Source organism: Electrophorus electricus, chromosome 25 (assembly GCF_041902795.1).
Source record: "Electrophorus electricus isolate QZ-2024a chromosome 25, ASM4190279v1, whole genome shotgun sequence".
Taxonomy (NCBI): Eukaryota; Metazoa; Chordata; class Actinopteri; order Gymnotiformes; family Gymnotidae; genus Electrophorus; species Electrophorus electricus.
The window spans coordinates 8,889,214-8,915,533 of NC_137521.1; the positions used below are offsets into that span (position 1 = coordinate 8,889,214).

Genomic DNA, 26,320 nt, shown 5'->3' on the forward strand with positions numbered 1-26,320 from the left:
AGCGCGTTCTGAGTTGATCCTGGAGGTACCCTTTTAAATGTTCTTCTAGTTGTTTTCCACTGCCCTCCATGAACTGTCTGTATTAAGTGGACCTGGAAGGTTCCGTTTAGCTCATTTGGCTGACAATATGCTGAGCTGTTCTGCCAGGTCCACTGGTACTTCGTGCGGGCCGCCTGTGCTTGTAGAGGTGTTTCCTTCCTTCCCCACTGCTGCACTCCCAGATCACAGTGGGACTGCAGTTATCTGCTTCTCACTGTGTCCAAAACACCACGCACATGCACATTCTGATTCAAGATGCACAACTGTAGCATGCTGTTTAAAGGTGAAACACCACACTGAAGCCAGTTTTTGTGAAGGGGGGGAGTGCATAGGGCATGCCAGTTTTTTTGTCCCACACTAGCATAATAAGGCTCCCGTGTAATCTCCTCTCCTGTCCTCTCCTCTCCTCCTGAGATCACATGAGCAGGGCTATGAAAGCATGCTGTGACATATTCATCTGTTTATGAGGGAAGGGTGGTGTTCTTTTACGAGAGTTGCATTTTGCCCTCGACATTGGCCAGCGCTCAACCTCACACTGGTTGACCGGCCTTCTGTTTTATGTATTGATTCCCATCAGGAGAGTTATTCCACAGGCCTGTCATAAGCAACCCGTCATATCCGTGAGGCATAGTCATATAATACTGGGAACCTGAAGCTAAAAGTAATGTCTATTACTCCCTGATTACTGGCTCGAGGTATCAGAAGCGGGAAAGGGCGATACATCAACCCATCTGGACCAAACTCACAGAGAGAAATACAACACACTCTGAGAACCAATTTTCACAGAAAGTCATATACCGTATTACCGTAGGGAGTCTGCCTCTGCAGTATCTGAGAGCGCCTCTTCTTCTCCCCTTCCTGCCACCTCTGCCACCCCATCTAGTCACCTTGCTTCTGATGTGCAGGGTTGGTGTCCGTCTCTAGGCAAGTTTTACCCAGAAACAGGACCAACGCGGCTAGACCCCAAGGGACAGGTGTGGCTCGAACTCTGCCGCCTCTGAACTGCTGCCGTGTACAGCTGTCACTTCCAGAGCTCCTAGCAGACACGATGGTGATAAACTATCTATGCCACCCCACCTCATACAGTATACCTTCCTGCAGGGCATGTTACAGAGCCACTTGGTCAGAGCAGGGTAGCCTCAAAAAACACCACAAAATCCCTTAGCCTGGTTTGATCTTCTAGGACATGCTAAGAAAAAATATATATTAATTGTCTAAAGTAGTGGACAGGCGTAGGACATCAAACAGGTGGAAGTGGGGCATTTAGCAAAACAACAAACATGGAAGCATTTTCTGGGCCAAGTAGGCCCCAAATATAGAGCTATATAGAGCTTACATCTTTTGGTGTTGGATAACACATGACAAGAAAGCGCACTAGGATCTAGTGAGCTTGAGCCCTCAAGGTTATAATTTTGTGAGCAGGCAAGACGGCACCAGTCTGCAGTGCTGAGGGTTTAGACGGTGACACCATGAAGATTTAGGACATTCGGTTTGGAGAAGTGGAGCTAAAGATTATATTAGGGCAAGCCAGATCCACTGACCGGTAGATGTTCTTGTAGGGAAAGCCATGGGAAGATGCTTCCTAAAGAAGAGGGAGGCCCTAACAGACAGGGCATTTTTACTAAAGAGTTACATAGTCTGATCCAGACAATATTTACTAGTGCCAGCCAAACCTGTTAAAAGCAGGAGTGTTAAAAAATAACTTAAGTGAGTGCTCTACTTTCCTTACATAATCTTTGTGCTTTAGTATGTGTTGTATCCCTTTGGGAAACCAGGACAACATTGGTACACAAAAACATTGGTACAGAAGCACATTTAGCCAGTTTAAATAATAATCCTTGAGGACGTCGGGGACAAGCCAATACTTAGAGCTGGGCTGTGTGCAGTGCAACTGCCAAACAGGGTTTTTAAAATAAGTTACTCTGGCACCGATTGTGGTAGGCACTGGACATCATTACTGCCTCCAACCCCTGGAGATCTCACCATGGAGATCCTCTCCAGTAATCTCGAGACTCTTATTTAATTTCCAATATGAATTATGGAATTTTATAATGTGAGAAAATGTAATTCACTGTGGGAGTATAAAGTGATAGGAAATAATTTTAGATGAGATCAGGAGTCTATAAAGATTTCCTTCCTTCTTTCTCATATGTTTCTCTGACTATAATAAAAATTATGTTCAGAAAATCCTAACATCCAAACCACACACAGAGGCTTCCAGAGAAGAAAGGTGGGATCAAACTCTAGTTAAATCAGCTGCCAACTACAATCAAATACTCTAATTCAAATGTGATGATGTCAGAAGCCAATTTCAGTATCAGGACTCTTTTTTCTACCCACTTTTCTAACAAGATCCATCAGTCAGTGGAAAAAAAGGTCAATGCCAAGTATCCCCTCTTCTTCCTGTTAGTCATTAGGTAATGACAGGACTTCATAATTGATAATCATGGGTGGCTTAAGAAGGTGTGAGTCTTTTTCTTTATCAACAATTTAGCCAAGCCTCCACTGAGAAATAGACTAATTCAGAAAAGGGACACAGTTCAAAACTGTGTAGCTGTAAAATAATTATTCTGCCACCTGAAAGTGTTTATTTGAACTCATAACCACTGTCTGCAAAGATAAGTAATGCACCTTGTATCTCCAGAAATCATGTCAAAGATTGATACTCTAATAACTCTTTTTGCACATGTAGGTATATCACCTTACTTCATTGTTAAGGAAAGAAAGTTCACATTTCTCATTCTTTTGTCTTTGGATTTATGCTTGCTGATGGCATTCTTTTCCTCTGGGATCATGGTAAATTTGAAAAGCTCCGTTTTCCATTCAAAACTGAAAACAGACAGGACGGAAACCTTGCCAACCAACAGATGCCAAAAAAACATAAACAACAAGCCCTTACACCTAATGTTTTGCCTCTGCTACGTGTTAACCAATATCCCTCCTTCTTTCTCTCTCTCTTCCTCTCCTCCCCCTCTGTTCATCCTCCCACGCTCTCCACCTGGCCATGGGAAGCCTCTTATTGCTCCCGCTGATGCCTTGCGATTCCCAATTAACGCTGATGTCAAAGTGTCAATCTCACTTGATTTCCACTGAGCTGTGGCAATCCAAAACACTTACTGGGGAAGGAAGGAGAGAGAGCGAGAGACACAGAAATGGTCAGTAAGATGCAGAATGGGAGAGCAGGGGAGGATCAAAGTCAATTATTCCAAATGCCTTTTCCCCGAAAGTCAAAGATAGCACCGCATAATTCAATCATTGTCCAAAGAACTTTCTCCACATGAGACTGAGCTGGTCAGATGCATAAGTCATTGTGATTGTATTACTTAAGGGATAATGAAGTTGCCCTGGATACAGATACTTCATTATTTCCTTCCTGAGAGCTTATTAAGGCATGAGACATATCCCTGTATTTTTGCAAAAATGAGCTGAACTGTTAGACTATCACCTTTTAAAGTGGCTACATTTGACATAATATATTGAATATGTCACAGTGACAAAAGGCAGTGTCACAAAACTGCTTGTGGAAAAGAATATCAAAAAAGGAGAACCTACAAATCCCTCTACAAATTAAGGTTTTCATTTTTTATGTTTCCTGAGAGTACAAATACATTTTGGTCTAATGGTACAAACTTGCTTCTGGTAATAAGCAAGTTGGGGGGGATTTGCATTAGGTATGTTCTGTTACTTTAGGAGAATATGAAATAACACAAGCAGGGCTGGCTGATAGTTATCATAACTGTGTTCTGCCTGCTGGAAGAAGATATGTACATTAGAGGATGGTTTTAAGTGGACTGTGAATTAGAAGAGCTACATTAATTATCATATTATCACGATATGCACCCTTCATTAGGCCTAGCGTATCCCCTCTGGAATCATTATGATGTTGAAACATAATTTCACCAGATTTCATTAAATACTTCAGTGTGACCCGTTCTGAATCACCAGCTGTTAATATTAGCATTAATTCTTAAGGAAAACCCACTTTGGATATTTCTATTTTTTTTTTTCCTGCTAACAAAATGTTGCATTAATCTATATTATGCTGTGGGGGGGGAAGTTGGTGATAACAAGTTCAAACTAAGGAATTGCAGGTATGTGCGATGTTTAAGGCAACAGAGCAATATCGAGCATGACACCTCCATCTGCCAGGATCCACAAAACTGGCTCAGTGGCTAAAGATAGGAGCATCTGGGAATATCTGAATTATAACTATAACACAGACACACACTGCCACACTTGCCGTTCACATAGAAACACGTGTAGGAAATAGCTGAGTCATTTTAAGTTACTGTATATTGTTGCTTGTGCTGTGACAAGACAGTCCCAAAGTCAAGGTCATTCAGGCTTGAAATCAAATGCCTCATTCAGACCTGAAATATTGCAGCATTGGGATTGGATGGTGTCTCTGGGGTGAGGTTCGAGAGCAATAAAACTCCACACAGACACAGAGCCACAGAGGCCTTGGAGACACAATGCATGCATAGGGCTGCACGAGGAAGATGTATGCAGTTTCCAAGTTGCCTTGAATGTTGATTAAATACCAGTGTCAGGAACTCATGGTCTTTTCTAGACAAAATACAAGAATCAGCAGTGATATGACATTATCCCATTATTCATTGTTTTCTTTTTTTTTTCTATTTAAAAAAGTAAAAGCTCAAAATCAAGTTTGGATTGATTCTGTATATTTCTGATCGCACGTAACATATACAATTCTGTCTTAAACTTTATTGGAAAATATTTAGGTTTTGGGATATTTAATAGTCAGCATTCTCTGTGTTAAAATGAATATTTACCTATGATTAATACAATAACTAAACTGCCATTGATTCTCATCTTACTTTTTGAGACTCAAAAAATGCAGTTTTCTTCCTCATGGTAATCTGGATGTTAAAGCAATCCTGTAATCCTGCAGTAATCCCAAACTCTGTGAGTAATTTAAGTAGGGTTATATATTGTTTATTACTGCTCACCACTGTGTGCTTGGGAAGCCGCTACTGCAGGGATGTTATTTCTCTTTCTGTCACATTTTCTTTTATATAATATTTATAAATTCAAAACTTAGATTAGCCGTTTAGTCGGGGGGGGGGGGGGGGGGATTCTGTCATTGCTAATTAGGCACTAATTAGCAATTAGTGTTTTCTAAATGTGCTTCCACAGCACGGATCAGAGATGAGAAACTTCACATAGCTCCAGGTAGAAAATGGAGACAGAGGGGAAGGCAAAAAGGGTTACACAGACATTATCTCACAAGTAACAGAGCATGCTTCCATCTCCACTGGTACACTTTACACTTTCAGTGAGATCAGGCCACAGTAACAGGCCACAGTAAACCCCTGAGAAGAATCCGCCTAGCCGTATTACGTACAGTATATAGATACCAGTTGAGGTTGGCCAATAGAGGGCGCTAGGCGGCCGCCCACCCTGTTTGTTATTTTCATGTTTAAAATAAACATTGTTTTTAATAATCAATAACTGCTTAGTTTAACTATGAGTGTGCTAAAACGTCTAATAACGTATAACACATAAAATATATTGGGGAAAATTAGCTTCCTGGTTAATTTTCTCTCTCTTATGTGGCGATCTGGGGCGATCGCCCAGTCAGAGCAGTTGCGCAGCGAATTGCTGACAGTTGCTGACACAAGATACGCACATGGCAACATAAATTTAGCCAATCAGCGCCCTCGAATCTGATGCTAAATGGCGCTTCATTTGTTGCCCTAAGCAAAGTCAGTTAGTGGTGGAGTAGAGAGGGTGGATGTTATTGATATCCGTCAGTCATTGGTGGAGTAGAGAGGATAGATGTTATTGATAACAGAGTCTGTCAGGGGTGGAGTAGAGATTGATAACGGAGTCAGTGGTGGAGTAGAGAGAGTGGACCTTATTGATAACATAGTCAGCCAGTGGTGGAGTAGACATTATTGGCAGTGGTGAAAGCGATTACTCATGGCAAGGCGTTTCAGGCGCCACAAAATTTAATAAGATATCTTCTCCAAAATCCATTTGAGAGAACATTAGTGGAGAAGCTACACGTTGCTGACTAGCTTGCTCGCTAAGATGGCTGGCTGCCTAGCTAACGCTAGTCAAGTTGTGCATTTGGGGTTAGTTTTTCAATATGATAGTGAAACGTTAGTGTTAGTTGCTAGCCAACCAGCTAATGTTAATTTAGTTCGCTAGCTAACAGCTTGTTTAACTAATTTGGGATTGTTCTGGCAAATTGATATAGCTAGCATTTGCTAACTGTTAGCTAACCTAGCTAACTTGTTTAGTTAGTAGTTACTAACTTTAGCTAGTTAGCTGTGTTTTTATGGTGGTTCTGGTTAAGTGAGTTCGCTTTACAGCTGTAAAATCTAGGCAGTTTTAATGTTCATTTTGATAACTAATATAGCTATATGATATAAGGCCATTGCAGTAGGTTAATTTTAAAATGCAAGCTTTCTATTTGTTTTTCAAATGTTTTCCTTTGCTTAACACAATATTCAGATGTTTTACAACGTTAAAACAGCTTCACATTTCAAAATAAAGAGATGTACAATCTAAAATTCTAAACTCCCACATGTTTTTTAGTTGCCACATAAACTAATATAAGCGTTATGCATGAAGTCGCATCGCAAATAACATTCGTTTTCTTTGTAGCATAAGACTTCATCCAATATTACTGTATATATTTCTGAACAGTGCTTATTTTGCACTTGTAGGTATTGGCATTGATTCCAGAATTTCAGCTGTATTCTAGTTCTACAGTATCTTGAATTCTAACCTACTGTAGTGGCTAGAATATATTCTATGAGTAGATGACAAAGCACATTAGTAAGATGCTGTGGATAAGAGCGTCTGATAAATGCCGACAATGTAAAATGTTTAACCAGTTGATATTCCCCCAGCACTGAGGCTCCGTTGTGTTGTGAGGTTTTCCCTCCAATAATGTATCCCGTAAGCCAACTTAAGGAAACTAAAACGTGCAGCCGTTCTGGTGCTTCCCTTCTGGGATCCATTCCTGCACTGGCAGTTCCAGTCTCATACATGAGAAACGAGAGACGTGATAAACGGTGGAGTGAATCCTAGCCTGCATGCCACGCAAACAGTTACTTTGCATTTATGGTCAGCCTCCCATAATTTGCGAGTGTTCTGTGTCAAAAAGTGTTTTGATCTCAGCATGATCCTCTGTGGAGAGCGAGATTAGCCTGAAAGGCCCCCTGAACACGGAAACAGCCAGCAGTCACCTTGACAGGGATTTTGTTTCATCATGAAAATTTCACTCCTGCTGTCTAAGAAGTGCATAATTACAGTTTGCCTCCAGGCACGACATGCTTTCATTCCATATATAAACAAGTCATACCTAATCCAACGGCCTGCTTAATACACAAAGATCTGAGACAAATCCAGATTCTGACAAGAGTTACAAGACAACACAGTTGTGGACTGCAGGTTAATCTGTTTATCTTAAATGTAACGTGAGGCACAACTGATCTGAGCTCCTTGGCTAAACTTCCTTCCTTCTGCATTGGCTTTCTGATTCAGCAGCTTTTGAGCTACTTTTCTCTGTACGTGGTTTATCATTTTATACAATAAGAGAATTTAACTTCTCTATAATTACATTGACAGTAATGGGCAAAGGATAGGCTAATCATTATCTAGGGGTGATTGAAATTCATATGACTGGACATTCCATTACAGTGTTAAGATCAACTACCACCAGCATCATGCTTATAAGGTGCTTCAATATAAGAAACTATAAAAGCATAATAGCATTTTATTGATGAGCTGGTTACACTTGCTTTCACACACAGGAGTGGAAAGCCTGCAAACCAGTGAAATGAATTCAGCTAAAAATATTGGATTATGCCATGACAGGTCCAGCACTCATCAGGAAGGCCAGGCCCAGTAACACATGTCCCCACATGTAGCATCAGATAGCAGCACACCTGTTAACATTGCAAGTCCTGTATCTGCATATGAAATGTGAGATTTTGTATTCAGAGCCTTTTTACTTTACATACAAGCACTGTTCTTTTTATTATTATGGGCTGCATTGGACCTCCCAGTACAGCCTGGGTTTAAATCTTCATCAATTTCAAAATTTGGTGTTTAAGGTTTTTCTAAGACTACTCATCACCACATCCCAAAGCATCCTAAATCTCCAGATAAAAGTATTAGAAATCCGAAAGGCATAATTAAATAAGGAGTAACCACTATATCTATAGCCAGTAATGTATATCACTCCAAACTTGAAAATATTATTGTACATTGTGTAACTTTATGCACCTGTAAAATACCTAAAACATTGAGCTGGCTCATATACTCTTAGACATGAATTTGTTTTTTATGGCAGTGTTATAGGTAATTTACCCATAGACTGATACAACAATGGTGTGCTAATGTGGAAACCTGGTCAAATTGATGACTTAACAGGCCTGTGAATTTCTTAGTTTTAGAGGCCTGTAAACAACTCTTGCAAACCTGTCTTCTATTCTAATAGTGCAAGTGGATCAGTCTACCATATCATTAAATCCAATTTTCATGACCAAAACATTTCATGGGCAAGTTTTGGCATGTAAGAACTCTTAAAAGAAAATGCTCATGCATAAATATATTTCTGCAGATAAAGAATACAATGCATGCAATGCAATAATACAACTCATGTAATCTTAGACTGAACCTTACAATGCTTATGCACTGCTGTTATTTAAATCACTACATATGCACATCTTAGGCATAGGAGCACAGGCTCACAAATTCATATGGTCAAAATACTAGATATAAAGCTAATAGTGCACTAGAACTTTTATGCTAAATTTTTCAGTGAATATATTAAAATATTCATAATTCACAGAATTATCTAAGGACGTCATGTTGAGCTGTTTAGGCTTGTGGCTATACAAGACTGTTTGGAATGGGATGCAGTTTACTCGTTTCATAAAAAAAGACAAAATTCTAACATTGCTTTAAAATGTGCAGAAATATTTCTTTAAGGCACATAGAAGGCACCAACTCCTTCAGCACTCAGGAAACATAACACAAAGCTGACTGTGCCTGAGCTCTGAGTTTTTTAATGGACCATGGACCATAATACATCTCCTGAGGTGGCACCACTAAACATGCCACTCAACCAGCTGCCTATAAAAGAACTGCAGCCAAAAGGCCAAAAAGCACAACATATGAACAGACTCAACCCCAACAACTGCTTATGGTAATGTGATACGGAAGCTTTGTGGCAGACAAGAGGCTCACCATGTTTCCTACTCAAATGCTCGGATCATCTTCCCATGATGAGCATAATGCTTACCAGATCTTTTTTTTACTGTTTTAAAAACTGGTGCAGGAAATGCAAGTCTTCATTTTTAATGAGTCAAAACATAAAAGACACATTGGTCCTATTGCATAATGTGACAATCTGGTACCTGTAAATCTTCTTTGTTAAGCTATAATCGAATGGTGAATTGGTCAGACTCACATGGTAATGCAAACACAACTCATCAGTCTTTGAAATTGCATATTTGCTTTGTCTGATGGAAATTCACTGAAAGCATTGATAAAATTGTTCATATAATGAAATGAGACAAGGTGGTGGGTGTGATTTCCATTAAGTGTATGCTAAAAACTAGCTCCTAATATATACTGGGACTTGAATTACTATTTAATCCTCTAAACCTAATTATGGGCTTAAATAATTAATATTGCTTTTAGTGATCTTTAGATATTATTTGTGTTGGTGTATTGGGTAATAGCCCTAAATAACTCTATGCATTGGTGTTTAAATATACACCACCATCAGATGATCACCATGTGAAAGCTCTTAGGGTATCTGTGAGAGTGCTCTTAAAATGTAATGTCCCTAGTCTAATAGGAACAGTCCAGTACTCCTATGTGTGTGAATAACATTACCCTCCTACCTGGTGTGTCCACAAATGGCTTCTGTGGCCTGGCAGTCACCCCGAGGTTAATATTAGGCTGCGTGGTGCTCAGCCTCCTGGGATGGGCGGTGGTCACCACCGCGTAAGTTCTTTGGGGGCTGCGTGTGCTAGTGGTGGTGATGCTAGTGGTAGTAGTGGTAGTAGTGGTGGAGGCTTTCGTGGTGGCCCGGGTGTTGGCGATCATTTTAATCTCGTCCTCGGACCCCTCGTCCGTCCCCGTTGGCCCCCAGTCGATAAATCCCGCCACCGTGGTGGTCCTCCCTTCCTGTGCACCATAGTAGCTGTCCCACTTCAGCTGCCGGCGTGACCGCTCCAGGTACCGCACAATGTCCTCCCTGCTGCCCTCCAAAAACTCCAGCGACTCCCCTCCTTCGGAGGAGGTGAAGCCAGAGCTACAGTCCTCGCAGAGGTGACGCCTGTGCCTCTGAGCCCGAAGTTTGGACCCTGGCCCCCCTCCTCCTCCTCGGTAGCCAGACAGTGGGATGGAAGGGGAGACACTGCGCTGCCAGGTAACCAGAGTCCTCCAGTGCTGGCTGCCGGGCGTGTCCCGGGCAGCCAGGGAGCGGCTCTTTAAGCGGGGCACTGGCCGAGGCAGCAGCTTGAGTGTAAGGGCCTGCCCCGCTGGAGCACAGAGAGACAGATCCATTGTGAGGTGGACAAGCCCAAGGAAGATCCACATTCTGCAACCCAGAACTCCCGAAGGTCTTAAAGCAGCCATGGAACTGGAGAGAGAGAGAAAAACAGGTGAGCCTAACTGGGGCACCTTGACCAGCCCTTCTCATCGCCCCTCCCCTCCGTGCTCTCCTTGGGAGGAGGGGTGTGCTCGTTGCTTCGTCACTCCACTGGAACGGAAACATTTTTTCAATAGTCATGTCCTTATACCAAATGCTGTTTCACAGTCTGCTGGTTTTCTTCGTTCTGCTCTGTGGCTCACTAAACCTGTGCCAATGGAACTCTAATAATAATTAATTTTGTATTCTCCTTTCCCATCATAAAGGTCACTCTAAACATACTGAAGCAATTTTGTAAGACCCTGATAACACGTCCAATCTCCACTGACCCAAGGATTCTGAGGCTACTGTCACAGTGTAAATCTCTGGCACTGTAACAACAAACTAATGCTGCAATTGCTTGAAGTTTTGTTTTCTGCTTTTCATTTGATTTTAAAGTACTAGAGAAGCACATTTGGATATGGCAGTCATGTTTTGTTTACAGTGAATTACCGAGTACTCTCAAAAGATGGATTTATTAGGTTTCACCTGAATGAATAATATCACATACAGTTCTACGGCATAGTGTCCTTCAGTCATCATGCTTATTTTACTGATGATATGTTTAAGATACACGTTGGGAAGATTGGCACAGTTGGCTTGCCTTAGTGAGGATACAAAGCTGATTGTTTTGGAATGACTGATGCCATCCTTTTTGGGCTCATCCTTGTGCTGACTGAATGTAGGAGAGTTTCATTGAGTTTCACTGATTCAGGGCTGCAGCTGTTTCATCAAGGTACATCTGTAATCTGTACTGTTCTTCAGCAAGCCCAGAAACAGCCAAAAGCTAATTTAGAGGGATTAGAAACCTCAGACACATTCTCTCTCTCTCTCTCTCTCTTACAAACACACACACACACACACACACACACACACACACACACACACACTCACACACACACACACAGAGCCAGAGAAGACAGATTGCATATGTCCATTGTGCAATGTGTAGCTGTTCCTTCCAAAGACATACATTTCTACAATTACAAAGAACAAACTTTCTTGATCTTAGATTAACTTTACTTCACTGACCCAAACTGCTACAATAAATGTCATAGTTCAGCATTCCTAATTTGCTTACTGTCTCCCTCTTTTTAAAGAGTATCTCTGAGATCTAAGGTGGCAGTAGTCAGGAGCGTGGGACAACAGCTAGTCTGAGTTCATTATAGAGATCCAACAACCCTACAGGTCTCGTCCCATGGGGGCCTGGTCTCTCACAGGCCTGTGACAGCATATGCCTTCCCCAGCTCCGCCTCGCCCTCGCAATTATTTAGCACATTAGAGGATAATTCCTGTCTGACCGTGGCCACTGTGTTTACATTAGGCAGTGATGTCGGAGGAGCAAATTTGGTCTAATGCCTGTCTGTCCTCTGTTTGTTTAGAAGAGGAGGTAAGTGTCAGCGAATGCAAATATTATGGAGTCTCAGGGAGGAAGGCCAGCGGGGATACTCTGGAGCGGGACTAATACAAAGTCTTTTCTTCATGTGGTAAGGACGTCATCTGTCTGCAAGCTTACAGCTGATCCAGTGTCATCCCTAAGAGCAAACGTAAGGCAGCTGGAGCATAAAATGCACCTTATGGTAATCTCATTTCTTTACACATATGCATGAATGAACAAAGCAGTACACTAGCAGCAGAAGTTATGCACACAGACTGAGATTCAGACTCACTCACAGCAAGCTGGGGAACTGAATAATGCAGCTGGCTTTCAGTCAGCTTGCCTGTCCTGCCTGTCCGATAGAGAAGATAGGGATGTGTGTGGGTGTGCGTGCATGCGTGCATGTGCGTGTGTGTGCAAGAGAGAACAAGCAAGCAAGAAATGCAGAACGAGAGTGTGAGTGAGAGGACATAGCTTGTAGTTTGCTGGCAGCTGTGTCTTTTAACACGTTTCCCATGCATGTTGAGGAGGGGAGGGTTTACTCTAAAGTCTCAGATTTACCCTGTAGTACTCTATATACTCTCAGAATAAAATGTCACCCACGTCTGACAAGTTTAATTAGATCATGGTTGTAAAGGAGGTATGCATTAATTACTATAAAGGCTTATTCACACACATTTGTGCATGCAGAGGTTTCTTGGTCTAAAGGTCTAAAGCATAGGTCCTTTGATGGTGAATACTAATTTTGAAAGCAGACTCAGTCCAGAATGTTTCTCAGTGTTTCTCTCTCCTGGAAAGCAGTGCACATGTGTAGGTTGACTCAATCCCAACAACCCCTTGCAGTAATGTGATCCAGAAGGCCACCAGTTTGCAGCTTTGAGAGGCAAAGACATTGGAGACTGAGAATTACTTCAAGGACAGCCCTTTAAAGCATAGACAGACCTTTACACCTTTTAATTTACACTGACAGCTGGTCTTAACTAACAAAGGTGATCACCGTATTACGTAGGAAACAGCATCAAAATAATCTCTGACACTCAAATGTCTCTCTGCTGAAGTGTTTTACTGATCCATATCCCCCACCCAATATACAATGCACTGGACATGAACAGCAACAAATTAGTGTACCGGCTCCAAGCACAAATACCATCCAAAAACATACAATAACAAGCCAAACAGGAAACGACAGACTAAGCTGGACTATACGGGAAATAATTACTTCCTGAAATAGTTTCTGGGGTTTGTGTGAGGAAAAGAAGTGGCCTGGAAGATTACAAAGGTGCTCTGGCTTTGTATGAGAACATGGCACGTCTGTGACAAGAAACCGGTTCCTGTATTATTGAGCCCCACTCATATCCAAGAAGTCCAAGAGGATGAAAGCATCCTACATTAAAAAATAAGGGCCATCTGTGCTATGAAACCAGAGGAACAGGATTGTGACATAACTCATCAAGGTACATCTGTAATCTGTACTGTCCTTCAGCAAGCCCAGAAATGGCCAAAAGATAATGTAGAGGGATTAGAAACCTCAGCCACATTCATTCTCTCTCTCTCTCTCTCTCTCTCTCTCTCTCTCTCTCTCTCTCTCTCTCTAACTCTAAGAACACACCTACATGTGTGTGTGTGTTAGGTGCACATATATATGCTGATAAACTGCACCTTTGGAAAGTGTCACAAATAAATTAGCAATTCTGAAGACAAATTTTTAGACAAGGAATTGCCTATGCTGGACAGTGGTAAAGGTACTTAACTAGTAATGGGAAGGTTGTGGGTTCAAGCCTCACCACTGCCAAATTGCTCCTGTTGGGTCCCTAAGCAAGGCCCTTTGTACTCAATTGTAAGTTGCTCTGCATAAAAGAGCTAATTGTAGAATGTACATTTTCAAAGCTGTAAATTAAACAGTTATTAAATTAAAACTACAGAGATCCACTAAGATTTAATAAATTGCTAAAGTAGTTTTAAAAGTATGCTGTGTTACTATGAATCAAAAACAACAGATTTGATTAACATTAATCTTTTAATTTAAAAAAGCTTACTTAACAGCTGAACTATGTTTGGAACTCAACTATCTCATTATTAATATGAATATGAAGCACCAGATGAACTCGTCATGCAGCTCAGTCCTCTTCAGCCTGTTGCTTTAGGTGATATTATGGCTAATGTTTCCTTTTATATATATATATATGTTCTTACTAAAGAAAGTCTGGCTCCTTTCACATTTAGTAATACAGAATATACTAGAAAGAGTCCCCTAAATCAGTTACTGTCTCACTCAGAATGACTGAAGCTTTTCTGTGGCATGTGACTGGTGTCTCTAGTGGAAAGGGACAGTGTGCGGTCTGTCATGATATGTGTGGAGTATAGCACAAGGAATCAAAAGGGAGAACAACTGTGGTATTTGTGTGTGTGGGGGGGGGGGGGGGGGTGGCATATATCTCTAACAGAAAATCACCGTAAATATCCCCTGCTGTGCTGAGAACAAACACACAAACCCTGATAATATCTCAGACACACACACACACACACACACACTTACTCATGAGCAATTCATAGTTGCCATCATAAGCTACTGTTTGGAGAATGGTATTAGTGCAAAACAGCCCTTGGGAACTGCATGAGAGGGAAACTAGTTGGCCATCTCACAGTAATTACAGGGATCAAAACGTAATGTCCCATGAGGAATCCATGATGGCCACGTGTGTGTGTGTGTGTGTGTGTGTGTGTGTGTGTGTGTGTGTGTGTGTGTGTGTGAGTGCATATCTTCTATCTGATGTGGAAAGCCCTGGTGTCAGTCTGAGTACCGGGCACTTGCTCACTGTGAATCAGGTTTCACTCTGTAGCCTAATGAAAGGGTAACACATGCAGAGCAATACGTCAAAGATGTGGCCAAACACTGGAAGACTGAGAAAGGATGGTTAGTTCTTCTGTCTTGATTTTCTCAGATGTGTGGGTAAGCTAGCATTGCTGTCCGTGCAGGTTCATGGCATCAGAAGGGTGACAGCAGCTGAAATTGTCTTTCATGTTTGCTCTGAGTGCCCAATTGAAGAAAGCTGAAATCTTTTGGGTTCAGTGAAATTTTTTGATTTATACTAGTTTCTAAGTGAATCCACAAAGTTTTTTGAAGTATTCACATTTCCATTGACGTAAGCTTCCATAACTGAACAACTAGAAGCTATCATTACAAACAATAGCTTATAAAAGTGTAGTATAAAACTATAGTAGAAAGCAACCTAATGCATTATAATATATATTTTACCTGTGCATAATATTACTGAAGACTTTAATACATTACTGTAATAATAAGTCAAAATACATAATAATTATTTGTGAAGACTATAATACATAAATACAAGCTACATACAGTGTTGACATGTTTAAACATTGATAAGTGATACATGAAAAATCAATACATACATCCTTGTTATCTCCATCCATTAGAACAAGATTTATATATAACTGTAGAGACTATGATAATTGAGGTCAATAAATGAAACAGAGTATGACTGCTGACATATGATCAGTGTTTGCCTGTCATATCTCACTGAATACAATAATGAAGATGGGGAACTACAGGCTCTAGATCAGTACTCTTGGGTGTTACTCTTTGTCCAGACAGGACATGGGGGACAGTTGTGGAAAAAGAGAAGTTTATTTTTCCAAGTGGCAGTTACTTTACTAAAGTGTACCGCAAGATCCCATAGTAACTGGCATGGATAGCAGTAATGTCATAAGTTATGTGGCCTCACTTTGTAAAGAAATAGTGTACAATTTGGCTTGCTCCATTCAGTATAAGCAGTATTAAAAAAACATCTCATTGAAATGTCTTCCTTCCAGTGTACAGTGCCCATGATGTACAGTCACTTGAGTGCAAGGGCAGATTTATAGCTGTCATACACCATTCAGAGTGATCGACAGATACAGAGTAGTTCATTTATGTTAGCCATGAAATCCCCCATATAGTGATCATTTGAACAATGTTTCAGTAATTATGTCCTTTTTTCCCCGGCAGTATCATGGACAGCGAAATGTCCTCCCTTCAGCACCATGGAGAGCGCCGACCGCCCGCGCTTATGCAACTTGATCAGCTGCCAATTGTCCCAGTCACACTCCTGGCTCCTGCCACTGCATTCACATTTAATCACAAGCATCTCAGCAATTTAACAGAGATTATATATGCACAGCCGATGATCACAATCAAGAAAACTGATTGTAACTTTATAAAAAATCTTTTGAAATAAGAATCCAGCCATGTTTTCTTTCACAATTTGAATGTACAGTATAAAAATGATGTTGAAAGTCTGCGTGAATAGATAAGGAGCAGGGTTACAGAAAGTGAAGAGCTTTATTTGCTCTTTTTTACTCCAAGAAAACTTGAATAGTCACGTACCAGTGAGCTGAAGAATGATGCTCATATCAGACCTCTCTGCAGTCCTGTAGTCTACCACTGAAAAGAGACACTTTACACAAAGTTCTGTGTGACCAAGGAGTGCATAAGCGCACATACACACAGTGCCTTTCCTTTCAACCTGAGCGTCTCTGCATGTCTCCTGGTCTGCACCCCACCCTCAGCCACTGTTGGTCTCACACTTAAACAGCCTACACAGAAAGCCACATGTCTGCGTGAGACTTAAAGTATGCTTGTGAATACCAAGTCACCCCCCCCCCCCCCCCCCGTTGTGATCTCTCTCTGGTTTTCTTTCGTGCACTCTGTCTCCCACCCCTAACTCTGACCTCCTTTCCTCCAGGGGCGTCTTGGCAAGCAAAAGTTCCACAGAACAAGGGCTCAACTGCTTCATCTCACCAGGTGGAGAAACAAAGAGAGCGAGAGTGAGAGAGAGAGAGAGAGAGAGAGAGAGAGAGAGAGAGAAAGTGACAGAGAATGAAAGACAAAGAAGAAGGAAAACAGCATTATCAGCGGCCTTTTGTTTCCTGGCCCCATGGCATGAAATAGGTGCCATAGCAGCTGCTGATCTGGTCTGAAACAGAGAAGTTCATTTTGGGATGTCTGTCTGTCTGTCTCTCTCTCTCTCTCTCTCTCTCTCTCTCTCTCTCTCTCTCTCTCTTCTTCTCTCTCTCTTATGTCTCTGTTTCTGTCTCCCTTTCTCTCTGTGTCTCTTTCTCTCTCCTTCTCTCTCTCTCTTGGTCTCTCTGTCTCCTGCGTAGAACTTTAAGTAGGCTTAGTGCAGAGTGAGACATCAAAGTTTTTCACAGATTCGTCCCCACACTGTTACACACTTTGTTTGCTGCATGCTTCACTGACTTTTTTTTCCCATCTAAAAGAACAAAAATCCTTTCTAGAAGGTGAGATCTGTTCAATTGAACTGCACACGATTGTTTGCTAAAAGGCTGACTTGTTTATAAATTATTCAGTGACACAATAACACAAGTATTACTTATGTATAACACAAGTTCTAGATGCAGCATTACATCCAAATAATTTAAAGCTACGTAAGCTATGTAAAGTTAAAATTATAACATAAATCTACCTGGGATGAATTCACAAAGGGTGGAATATGAAAAACATATGCACGAGTATGTAGACACCTGTGCATACACATACACACACTGGCTGACTGCTATCATTCTGGAAAATAGTCTATTAACACGCCTTAATTCTAAATGGCATGCATCAATGTGGATTTATCCTGTGAAACAACTTCTCTTTCCGCATTAATACTGGAGTACTTTGCGCTTGGTTGCACAGCAGATTGGTCCCGTGCACACACACACAGATACAGGGGTGTGTGTTGACATACACATTCAGTGCTGCTCAGAGCATCACCTGTAATCCGCTCAAATGAATATCATACCCAAAGGCACTTAGAGTGGGAGTAGGAACAGAAGAGAGAGGAAAAGGGTAAGCGAGAATGAGACCAGGAGAGAGAGAGGGAGAGAAAGAGAGAGAGAGGGAGAGAATAGGAGGGAGGAAAGGATATCTGTCCATGCAAGCTTAACCAGCCCACATCAGAGAAAAAAAACAAGAGGGACTTAAAAAAGAAAAAGACAAGGACCTACTTTACAAAACATGACGTGGTAATCACCATGGCAACTGGGCATTTACTGTTCTGTTTTCCATATAATTTACCCTCCAAAAGAAAAGGGTTCTCAGCTCACAAACACACACACAGTACATACTGTACTCTTCTATCCATCTGCTTACAAAGCCCTTTTTTTCTCCTTTGGGGCTGAAGTGATTGTGATTAAAGGAGGGAGTAGGAGAGTGGGGCAGGTCCAGGTGGAGTAATCAGTGTTTGCGTGTGGCGGTCGGCACTCTGAGGCCTTGCCGGCCCGGGCTCGTGGCTCTGTCGCAGCAGAATTAAACGGCGCGAGCTCGCCATGTTAGTAGGGGGAGCATCAGAGTGTCAGCTCCATTTTCCATCTGACTGCCCTGCGCCACTTTAAAGACGCCAGCAAAGATTAAACCGGGAAATCTTTCACCGCTGCTCCTCTCCGTGCTTTACCCCCCCCCCCCACACACACACACACACTTACATAAACACACAGCAAACTGCAAGCGCAGTACTAATGAAGCGAGCCAGGCAGGGAGGGAGAAAGAAAAGGGCACAGAACGTAAGTGAGCATGAAGGAGAGAGAACTGTAGGGAGAAAGCGAGAAACAGGGAGAACCAGATGTGGCGAGAGCACAGGTGCAAGAGAAGGAGAATGTTTGTAAACCCAAGATCTGTTATGCAACAAAGCTTTGCGAGTGGGAGGACGATGTAAGAGGACACTGTGTTGTGCTCTTTGGCATGGAGAGTGGGATTAATAAACAAACCCGACAGCCCTCCAAAGACATCAGCAGTTCAGGAGGGTCTCTACCTCTTTTTTGTTTTGTTTTTCTAGCTTAGGCGCACGGTTCCTGCGATCTCCTAATGAGGTTGCCCGTGCAGTCCGACCTACTACGGGCACTGAGCAGCACAGTGGTGTGCCGGGTTCATCTGTGCCATGTGCACAGATGAACCTGTGAAGTGAGGTCTCTGAGAATGACCCTGGCCAAGTGTTAACTGAGAGCACAATCTGATGCCTCTGCTCTGTGCTTAATGGAAAAGGGGCAAGTTGAACAAAAAGTTTTTAAAACATTTAAAAAACAAAAGATTGTAAAGACAGGCTTGATTTATGAGTAGTTTTGTGGTAGAGTGGTGGATGCACATGTATGTAAGGATGTGAGATAAATAATGCCCAGCTCAGATTTATACATTAACATATATCAGACATAATTAGGCAGGCTATGTCAATCCTATCTAAGGAAAAACTGATATTTATTATTTGATTGTAATCATCCTATGAAACCAATATGAATAGTGCAATCAGGGATGCACATCGCTATGTTGACATATTATGTGTTGTCTTTGATTTTGCTTTCAATGGCATGGAAAAAGCTACGTGGACTCAGCAGAACGCTGACCCTGTTTAGCCCGACAGTCTGTCCTGACTTTACACAGCACTTTGAAATCACTCTCTGTCCAGGACTAACACACACACTCACTCATGCGCAGCTATGTGTGTGTAATTGCTGGGATCGGGACAACATGGCTGAAGCAAATGACCAACTCACAGATGGTCCAGTAGAGGTCCAATCTGCTGTTGTCCACTTCCACCTCCACGTCTCAGAGAGAGAAACTGTCTCATCTCACCAAAAAAGATGGGACAGTATGAATCCCCACAAGGGACTGAACAGAGTAACTGTTCATTAAGTGTATTTGATGGAGGTATATTTTGGGTAATTGGCGGCAATTATGTGCCATTAGCGCACAGGATATTGAGGCTCCCCTCAAAAGAACCTTCTGAAGCCTATGACATTTGGAGAGCTCAAGACGTGCAGCATGGATCAGAAGAAAGATGATATGTTTCATCCAGGATATACTCAGCCGCATGGAAAATTGAGTGCCCTGCAGAAACATCAAACAATAGGTGGACCCTCCTGGGGAGGAGAAGTTCCCGTCTCAGGTTAGAAACAACTTTTTTTTGTCCAAAACAGAGCCCTTTCAGGTCAGACACAATCCCTCATGGCTCTAAACTGAATCTGCTCAAGTCACACAGAACCACAATGGAAATGTATCAGATTTGTGTTTGTTTGTTTGTTTTTATTTCACCAAACCTCCAAGGCTGTTTTGCACATTGCTTGAATGTTTCAATTTCTAAATACACCAAATGTATTGGGCCTATTCATCAGTGATTAGGAGGTGCTGTAATAATATCTTAACGCAGTAGCAAAGCTTCTGTATGCAATTTCATCTTCCCTGCTAATTTCAGTGTAATCCTTCATTATGTGAGTGTTTTTTTAAAACAGCTACGCTGTGATCAATTATCACAACATATTTTTAAAATGTACCCAGAAGACATACAGTGGTGTTTTCCTAGTCAGTATGTGAACTGCAGGGGCCTACACAGATGTATTGCTCTAAATGTGCAGTAGATTAACAGTATCGACTGAGGGCAGGTCAGGTGAGGAGCACTTTGATCTATGGGTCTTATTGCGAGTGCAAAACACACCTTCAGTTGACAGCTGTGGTATGAGGAGTGATGGTAGAACTGTGGGAGGGGGAAGAATGCCAAAAATTAGGGCGGGGCCCGCTGGACGGCTTCTGATTGGCACTAGGATGCAGGAGCCCATGCTGGAGGACTGAGAGGTGCATGTATTTAGGAAAATCCCACCCTGATGGAGGACTGAGAGGTGCGAAGAATGAGTAATCAAAGCAGCATATGTAGTCCTCACAGGCATACGAGGTGTGTGTGTGCGCAAACGTGTGCTATACATTAAGGTACAATGGTTACGTTTCTGGCACACTAGTAGACTTGTGTGATAAGCAGAGTACCAGACAAAATACTGTAACCCGTGATATGGTGCCCATACAACTACAGCTTTGCAGAACGCTTGCTCTGTGGAAGCACATGCAACTCCTGTATGAAAATAGACCTTCTGTTTTACTCTGTTTCTGAGTAAACACCGCACGTTTTAAATGGACTATTAGAATCAACTACAGCAGCTCAGCTGTGTTTACAGGCTTATCTCCTTTTTGTAGAAAAACACTGAAAGAGCCATTACATCCATCCTCCTTGAATACGTTGTAAATTACAAATTGTTTCTGTTAAATATGACCCTTTTCACTGTATATCATTAGTGTGTGATAACTAGACCTGTACACATCATTTCTTAGCACTTCTCAGCCACAATTCAGGTCTCCTTTTGCCTATAGCTCTGAATGTTGGCTTCAGCTATAAGAGTGATTATTTGACAGTGCACCTTCTCACAGATTCTCCCTCATTCATTTTAAGATTGGATTCACAGTTAGGATTTTATCAGAATTAGAAAAGGTCATGAATTATCAGGCAGCGGTGTGGCCCAGCATCCAGCACCCGAGCAGCAGGAGGTGCTGGATCGGGCTGGTGATCAGTGGGCTAGGGCGGAACCGCTGTGGACCGGTACAACCTCTTCAGTGTCCAAAGCAGGCCTCTCGCACTCAGCCACCAGAGTGCAGAGAAACTACACCGCTGAGTGGTTTCCCTGCTTTACCACACCTGTCTCCACTTAAAAATTAATGCATGAGTTTAATGGGGTGGTTTAGGGGCAGGGAAAACTCTTAGCTGTGCAATGACCTCGCATGTCCCAAGTCCAAAAGCCCTATTTTTGGCAAATGGGCCACTGTGTGCATTCAGCATAAACCTGGACTTGTGTGCACGTTCTACAGTCTGCAGTAGGCTGGTTACAGATTACAGGTACTGTGTGTTTCTTTCATTCAGTGGCTGGTTTTACTCTTAATGGTACTCCCCTACTTTTTTTTTTTTTCCTGCAATAACACACTGCACTGTTATACACATAAATAAGTATATTATTATATATTAAATATATTAAGTATATTAAATAATGGAAGTGGAGTGCCTGTCTGTGTTACTGTCTTCATTACTGTCCTATAGGGTAGACGATTATGTAGCTTAATCTTTGTAGTTATACATGGCAGAGTTGTACCTGTTGTTTAAGCTAACCTCACTCTATCGATTTCCTTTGACGTTTTACCGCAGTGACTCACATACAAGTCACTGGCCCAGAGGATATAACATATCAAACAGTACCATAAAAGATGGTCCTCCACATATTCATTTAACATCTGTGACGCACAATGTGCTTTATCCCTGCTAGGGATATGTGAGGCTTTGTTTCTGTAGTGAAGAAATGGGAGACTTTTCACACTCAACACATCTATGATAATACAATAGTGCAATAGTCTTTGATAATGCAATTATGCAAAGGTTTCCTGATATTCAGTCCTTGTTTCTCGAGCACCTGTTCCTGATGATTTTTCTCTCTGCTCTTACCTAGACGGTTGTGATAACACAGACGAACCAGAGAGTTGAATGTATTGTTGGGTTGACAAAAACTTTGTCTGGATTTCATCCAGGGGCTTAGCAGTTCGGTCATCTGAAAATATTATATATTTAAAAAATAACAATGTTAAAATGCTTTTAACATTGTTATTTTTACAGTCACATGCATTGTACATTGTACATATGCTCACACATCCCCACATTGAAACACACATGCACACAAATGTACGTAGCAGTGCCCTGGAGGCCTGGGAGCAGCTGTTACTATGGGTGAATAAAGTAATATTGCATCAGTGCTGATGGGGAATCCTTGTTCCACCTGAGCAAAGTTTGCTGATAAAAAGAGGCAATAGCCACAGGCATCTGAATGAATCATTAATGAAACCTCTCGCACACACATACACACACACACACACACACACACACACACACACACACAAATGCCAGAAGTACAATGGCTGAGTGAGTGAGAAAGCTATTAAAAACTTGAGTCCACTTCCATTTGACAACGTCCACTTATAATAAACAATAATCACAGGTTTACAACATCTCTCCAATTAAAATCTGGGCCTGAAAACAAGAGAACAACAAGAGAATATCCACAGGGAGCCTTCACTCGAAAAACCTTTCAGCTTTATTTCTGAGCAAGCTGTATGAGGAAGATGGAGTGAGGAAGTGTGTTGAAGAGAGCTGGAGCGAGAGAAAAAGAAAGCGAAAGAACCCCGGAGGGCCAGTCGGCTCAGTTGGCGTAGCAGTGTGACGGATAAATTTGAGGCTTTGTAGAAGCGGTATTGATTGAACAAAAGCTCCAGCATGAAACAGGTATGTGCATGGGTTCCCTCAGCCCTATTAAAGGATCCATACACGGGAGTGCCAGGAACTCCATGCTGTCACTGAGACTCCCCCACCCCCAACACCCCACGACACCCCACAACTCCCTCTCCCCCAAACACCCCACAATTCCTCCACCCCACAACACCACACGACAATCTGGAGTGCAGTGAAATATCCGATTAAGATGTTTTAGCAGCATTGCTCTGTGCCTCTGTGCCTCTGCCTTATTGGGATTCTGAAAGCTCAATATACAACGTGTTTGAGCTGAGAGTGAGTACATTTAAGTTGTCTTTCTCTTACATCAACCCATCATAGGCAGCAAATATCAGAGAGGTGAAGAGCTTGACTGCCATTAAACCTGGCTACGTCACGTATAGTTAGAGAAAGAGGCGAGGACACTGCAGAATGGCAGACGTGATGTGTTGCTTCTCTCTATGGAGTCTGTGCTAATGAGGTGTCTGTGCATTACCATAGAGGGACCTTCTTATAAGGGTTTTACATTTCCCTTTAATAGTTTGTATAAGAGCTTCGTAAATCATGTCCAAACATTAATGGACCATCAAAATGTGTCACAGTAGCACTTTCAGTTGTTTTAAACTCCGCATTTCAAGGACTCGGCAAGTCCTCGTCAGCCTGATTACTTTACCAAATTGGGTTGACCACTACATGATTGTTTTTGTTTGTTTGTTTTGTTTGTTTATTTTTAGGAATTACACACAGCATTTTCAACAGCACCAACAGGAGTAGAGCATATCATTAAAGGAGTTCTTCTTAACTCTTCAGTACCAGGAAGAAGGAGGAGACTGTCTAGTACAGTGCAAAGTGCCATAAGCTACACACAGACTTAGCCTTGTCCTGGACTAATTTACAAACTCAGTGGAGATCCTCCGTTAAAGGACCAATATGTGATATTGACATTTAAAAAGCATTTAAAAGTCCAAATTTAAAAGTCCAAATTCAAAATAATGGAGAGATTTGTCTGGCCATGTCCTCTCCAGCCCAGACTCAAAGCTCACGCAGGTGATCTGATCCTACATAAACGAGCACAAGATGAGTAAAGCATTTGACAAACTTTGATAATACCAAGAGAAACGATGACTGTCCTATACTGTCTGTTAATTAGCAAATGTATCTGTTTGCGGTGTTTTTATTGTTTGTAAATTATAAACCAGCCTGTGGATATTTTTTTTTAGAATGCTGTCAATATTAGCTAGCTGCATGGCTGGCTATGGAGGGACACCAGAACTAAGCCCAAAATGTAGTTAAGGTTAGCTAACCTTAGCTGAAGCTCAACTCAGCATTTCTGGGCTCTTTGCTGTCTCCATCTTTCAAATACATTGCTAATATTTACTTGTGTTTTACTACATCTCTGGTCATGGAGCTTTTTGGAAGGATGCCGAGGCTGTTTAAGTCAAGTGGAATCTAACATGAATTTGTGTCATGGAACGCTTCCCCCCACGAGTCACGTGGTACGGCCCACCACGTGCAGGGGGAATCACGTCTGTTTGTGGTCACACCCACCATAAGGACACACACCTGCATGGGGTTAATCGTTACGTGTTTTTCCGTCTATTTAAACCCCAGTTAGTGTGGGTCATTGTCGATGTCGTTGTAGATGTAAATGTAGATGTCGTTGTCGTCATTAATGTTTTGTAGACTCACTGTTAATGTTTCTTAGCCTTTGTCGGCATTATTAATGTTCATGTTGTAAATGTGAGAATGTTCACCGTTTGTGTTTTGTGTGAGTGCCAATGTTGTCTCGTATGTTCTATGTTATAAAATGCTTGGCTGTAGCACACTGTGTTCAACTTACCATGTGTCATGTGTGTAGAATGTGCCCTGCAAAGGAACGCAAATGCAGGTCTCCACCTGAAGAGTTTAATGAAAGTAACAAAGCAAAACCAAACATAAAAGCACATTAACTGGAAATAAAGAAAGCTAACGTAACTACAATGACCGACCATTTTTGGAAGTCTCCTTTTTTGTTTTCTTTTTACCTTTTCAGTACTGCAGGTTTTGATGGCTCTTACCTCTCCTTCCTGCGGACGGGCTAATCTAGCGGATGCAAGTGTGATGTTCCCCGGAGCTCATTGCAGACTCATTCCACCCTGGAGCTTTCTGTGTGTGGGCTTGGAAGCCCCGGAGTCCTCCCAGGAGGCACGGACAGTTCCCCGATGCTTTCTGGGGATTTTGCTTTCACTACCATCTTCCGCCCAGTGACCTGTTCCCACTTACTCCTCTGAGGCAGTGAGGGAACCATGACGTGAGTTCCACCGGAGGGAGAATAGCTGCAGCCAAAGCCTTCAGTTGCCTGCCCCAGAGGACCTAGGACTTGGTATCTGGGGGGGGGGCAACTCCCTAGAAATTTTTGGTAGGCATGAGTGGGCTGACCAGTCGATTCCTGACCGCTATGTAGGCAGCCCGGTCAGTCTGGAGGCCATACTTGTGCTTTGTTTTTGCAGAAGCATTCATGGTGGTGGGTGCCTGGTCGACAAGGGAACCCCATTGATGCAAGAGAGTGCTAGTTCTGCATCCAGTCAATGAAAGGGGGCTGTGTTAACTTGGAAGGGCGACATCCTATCCACGCGCTGTCCGTATAAACGGTCGCAGCCAAAGTTAGAGGGGCGCCGTCTATATGCCCGATCCAGAGAAAGGGTCCTGGTCACATCTCTGTGCCCAATCGACCAAGAGGGGCCCCGTTGAAGAAATGGGTGCCGCTTCTGCATATCCATGTGCAGTTGCTCTAGAGTGCCACTTTGAAGGAACAAGGAATAGTCTCCACACCTCCGACTTCAGTTGGTGAGAGGGGACTCCCTCGAGGAAGAGGGGGGGATGCATGGAAGGCATATGGTCCTCCATGCCCTAGGCTCTAGGTAGGGCAATGCTCCACCCGATCCCCAAGCCCTCCTCCACCCACACAGCCTCCATCAAATGGCTGTGGCGCAGTACATGGCTTTTTGTTTACATTTAGTTTTCAGTTACACATGTTTATGTTTTGGTGGTGTGCGTCATTCACCACACCACCTGTCTGTTATTATATCATTATGTTGTTCCTTATGTATGCTG

The 26,320-nt window shown here is 42.3% G+C and overlaps 1 protein-coding gene across 3 annotated transcripts in view; it reads right to left on the bottom strand.

The window, feature by feature from the left end:
• The window catches only part of ajap1 (adherens junctions associated protein 1), a 44,262-nt gene that overhangs the window by 14,395 nt on the left and 3,547 nt on the right, over positions 1-26,320 (bottom strand). For all 3 annotated transcript variants that reach the window (XM_027007579.3, XM_027007580.3, XM_081707867.1), the window contains one exon: positions 9,930-10,672. In XM_027007579.3, the coding sequence (XP_026863380.2) occupies positions 9,930-10,672 (743 nt within the window). The remainder of the gene's footprint in view (positions 1-9,929; positions 10,673-26,320) is intronic.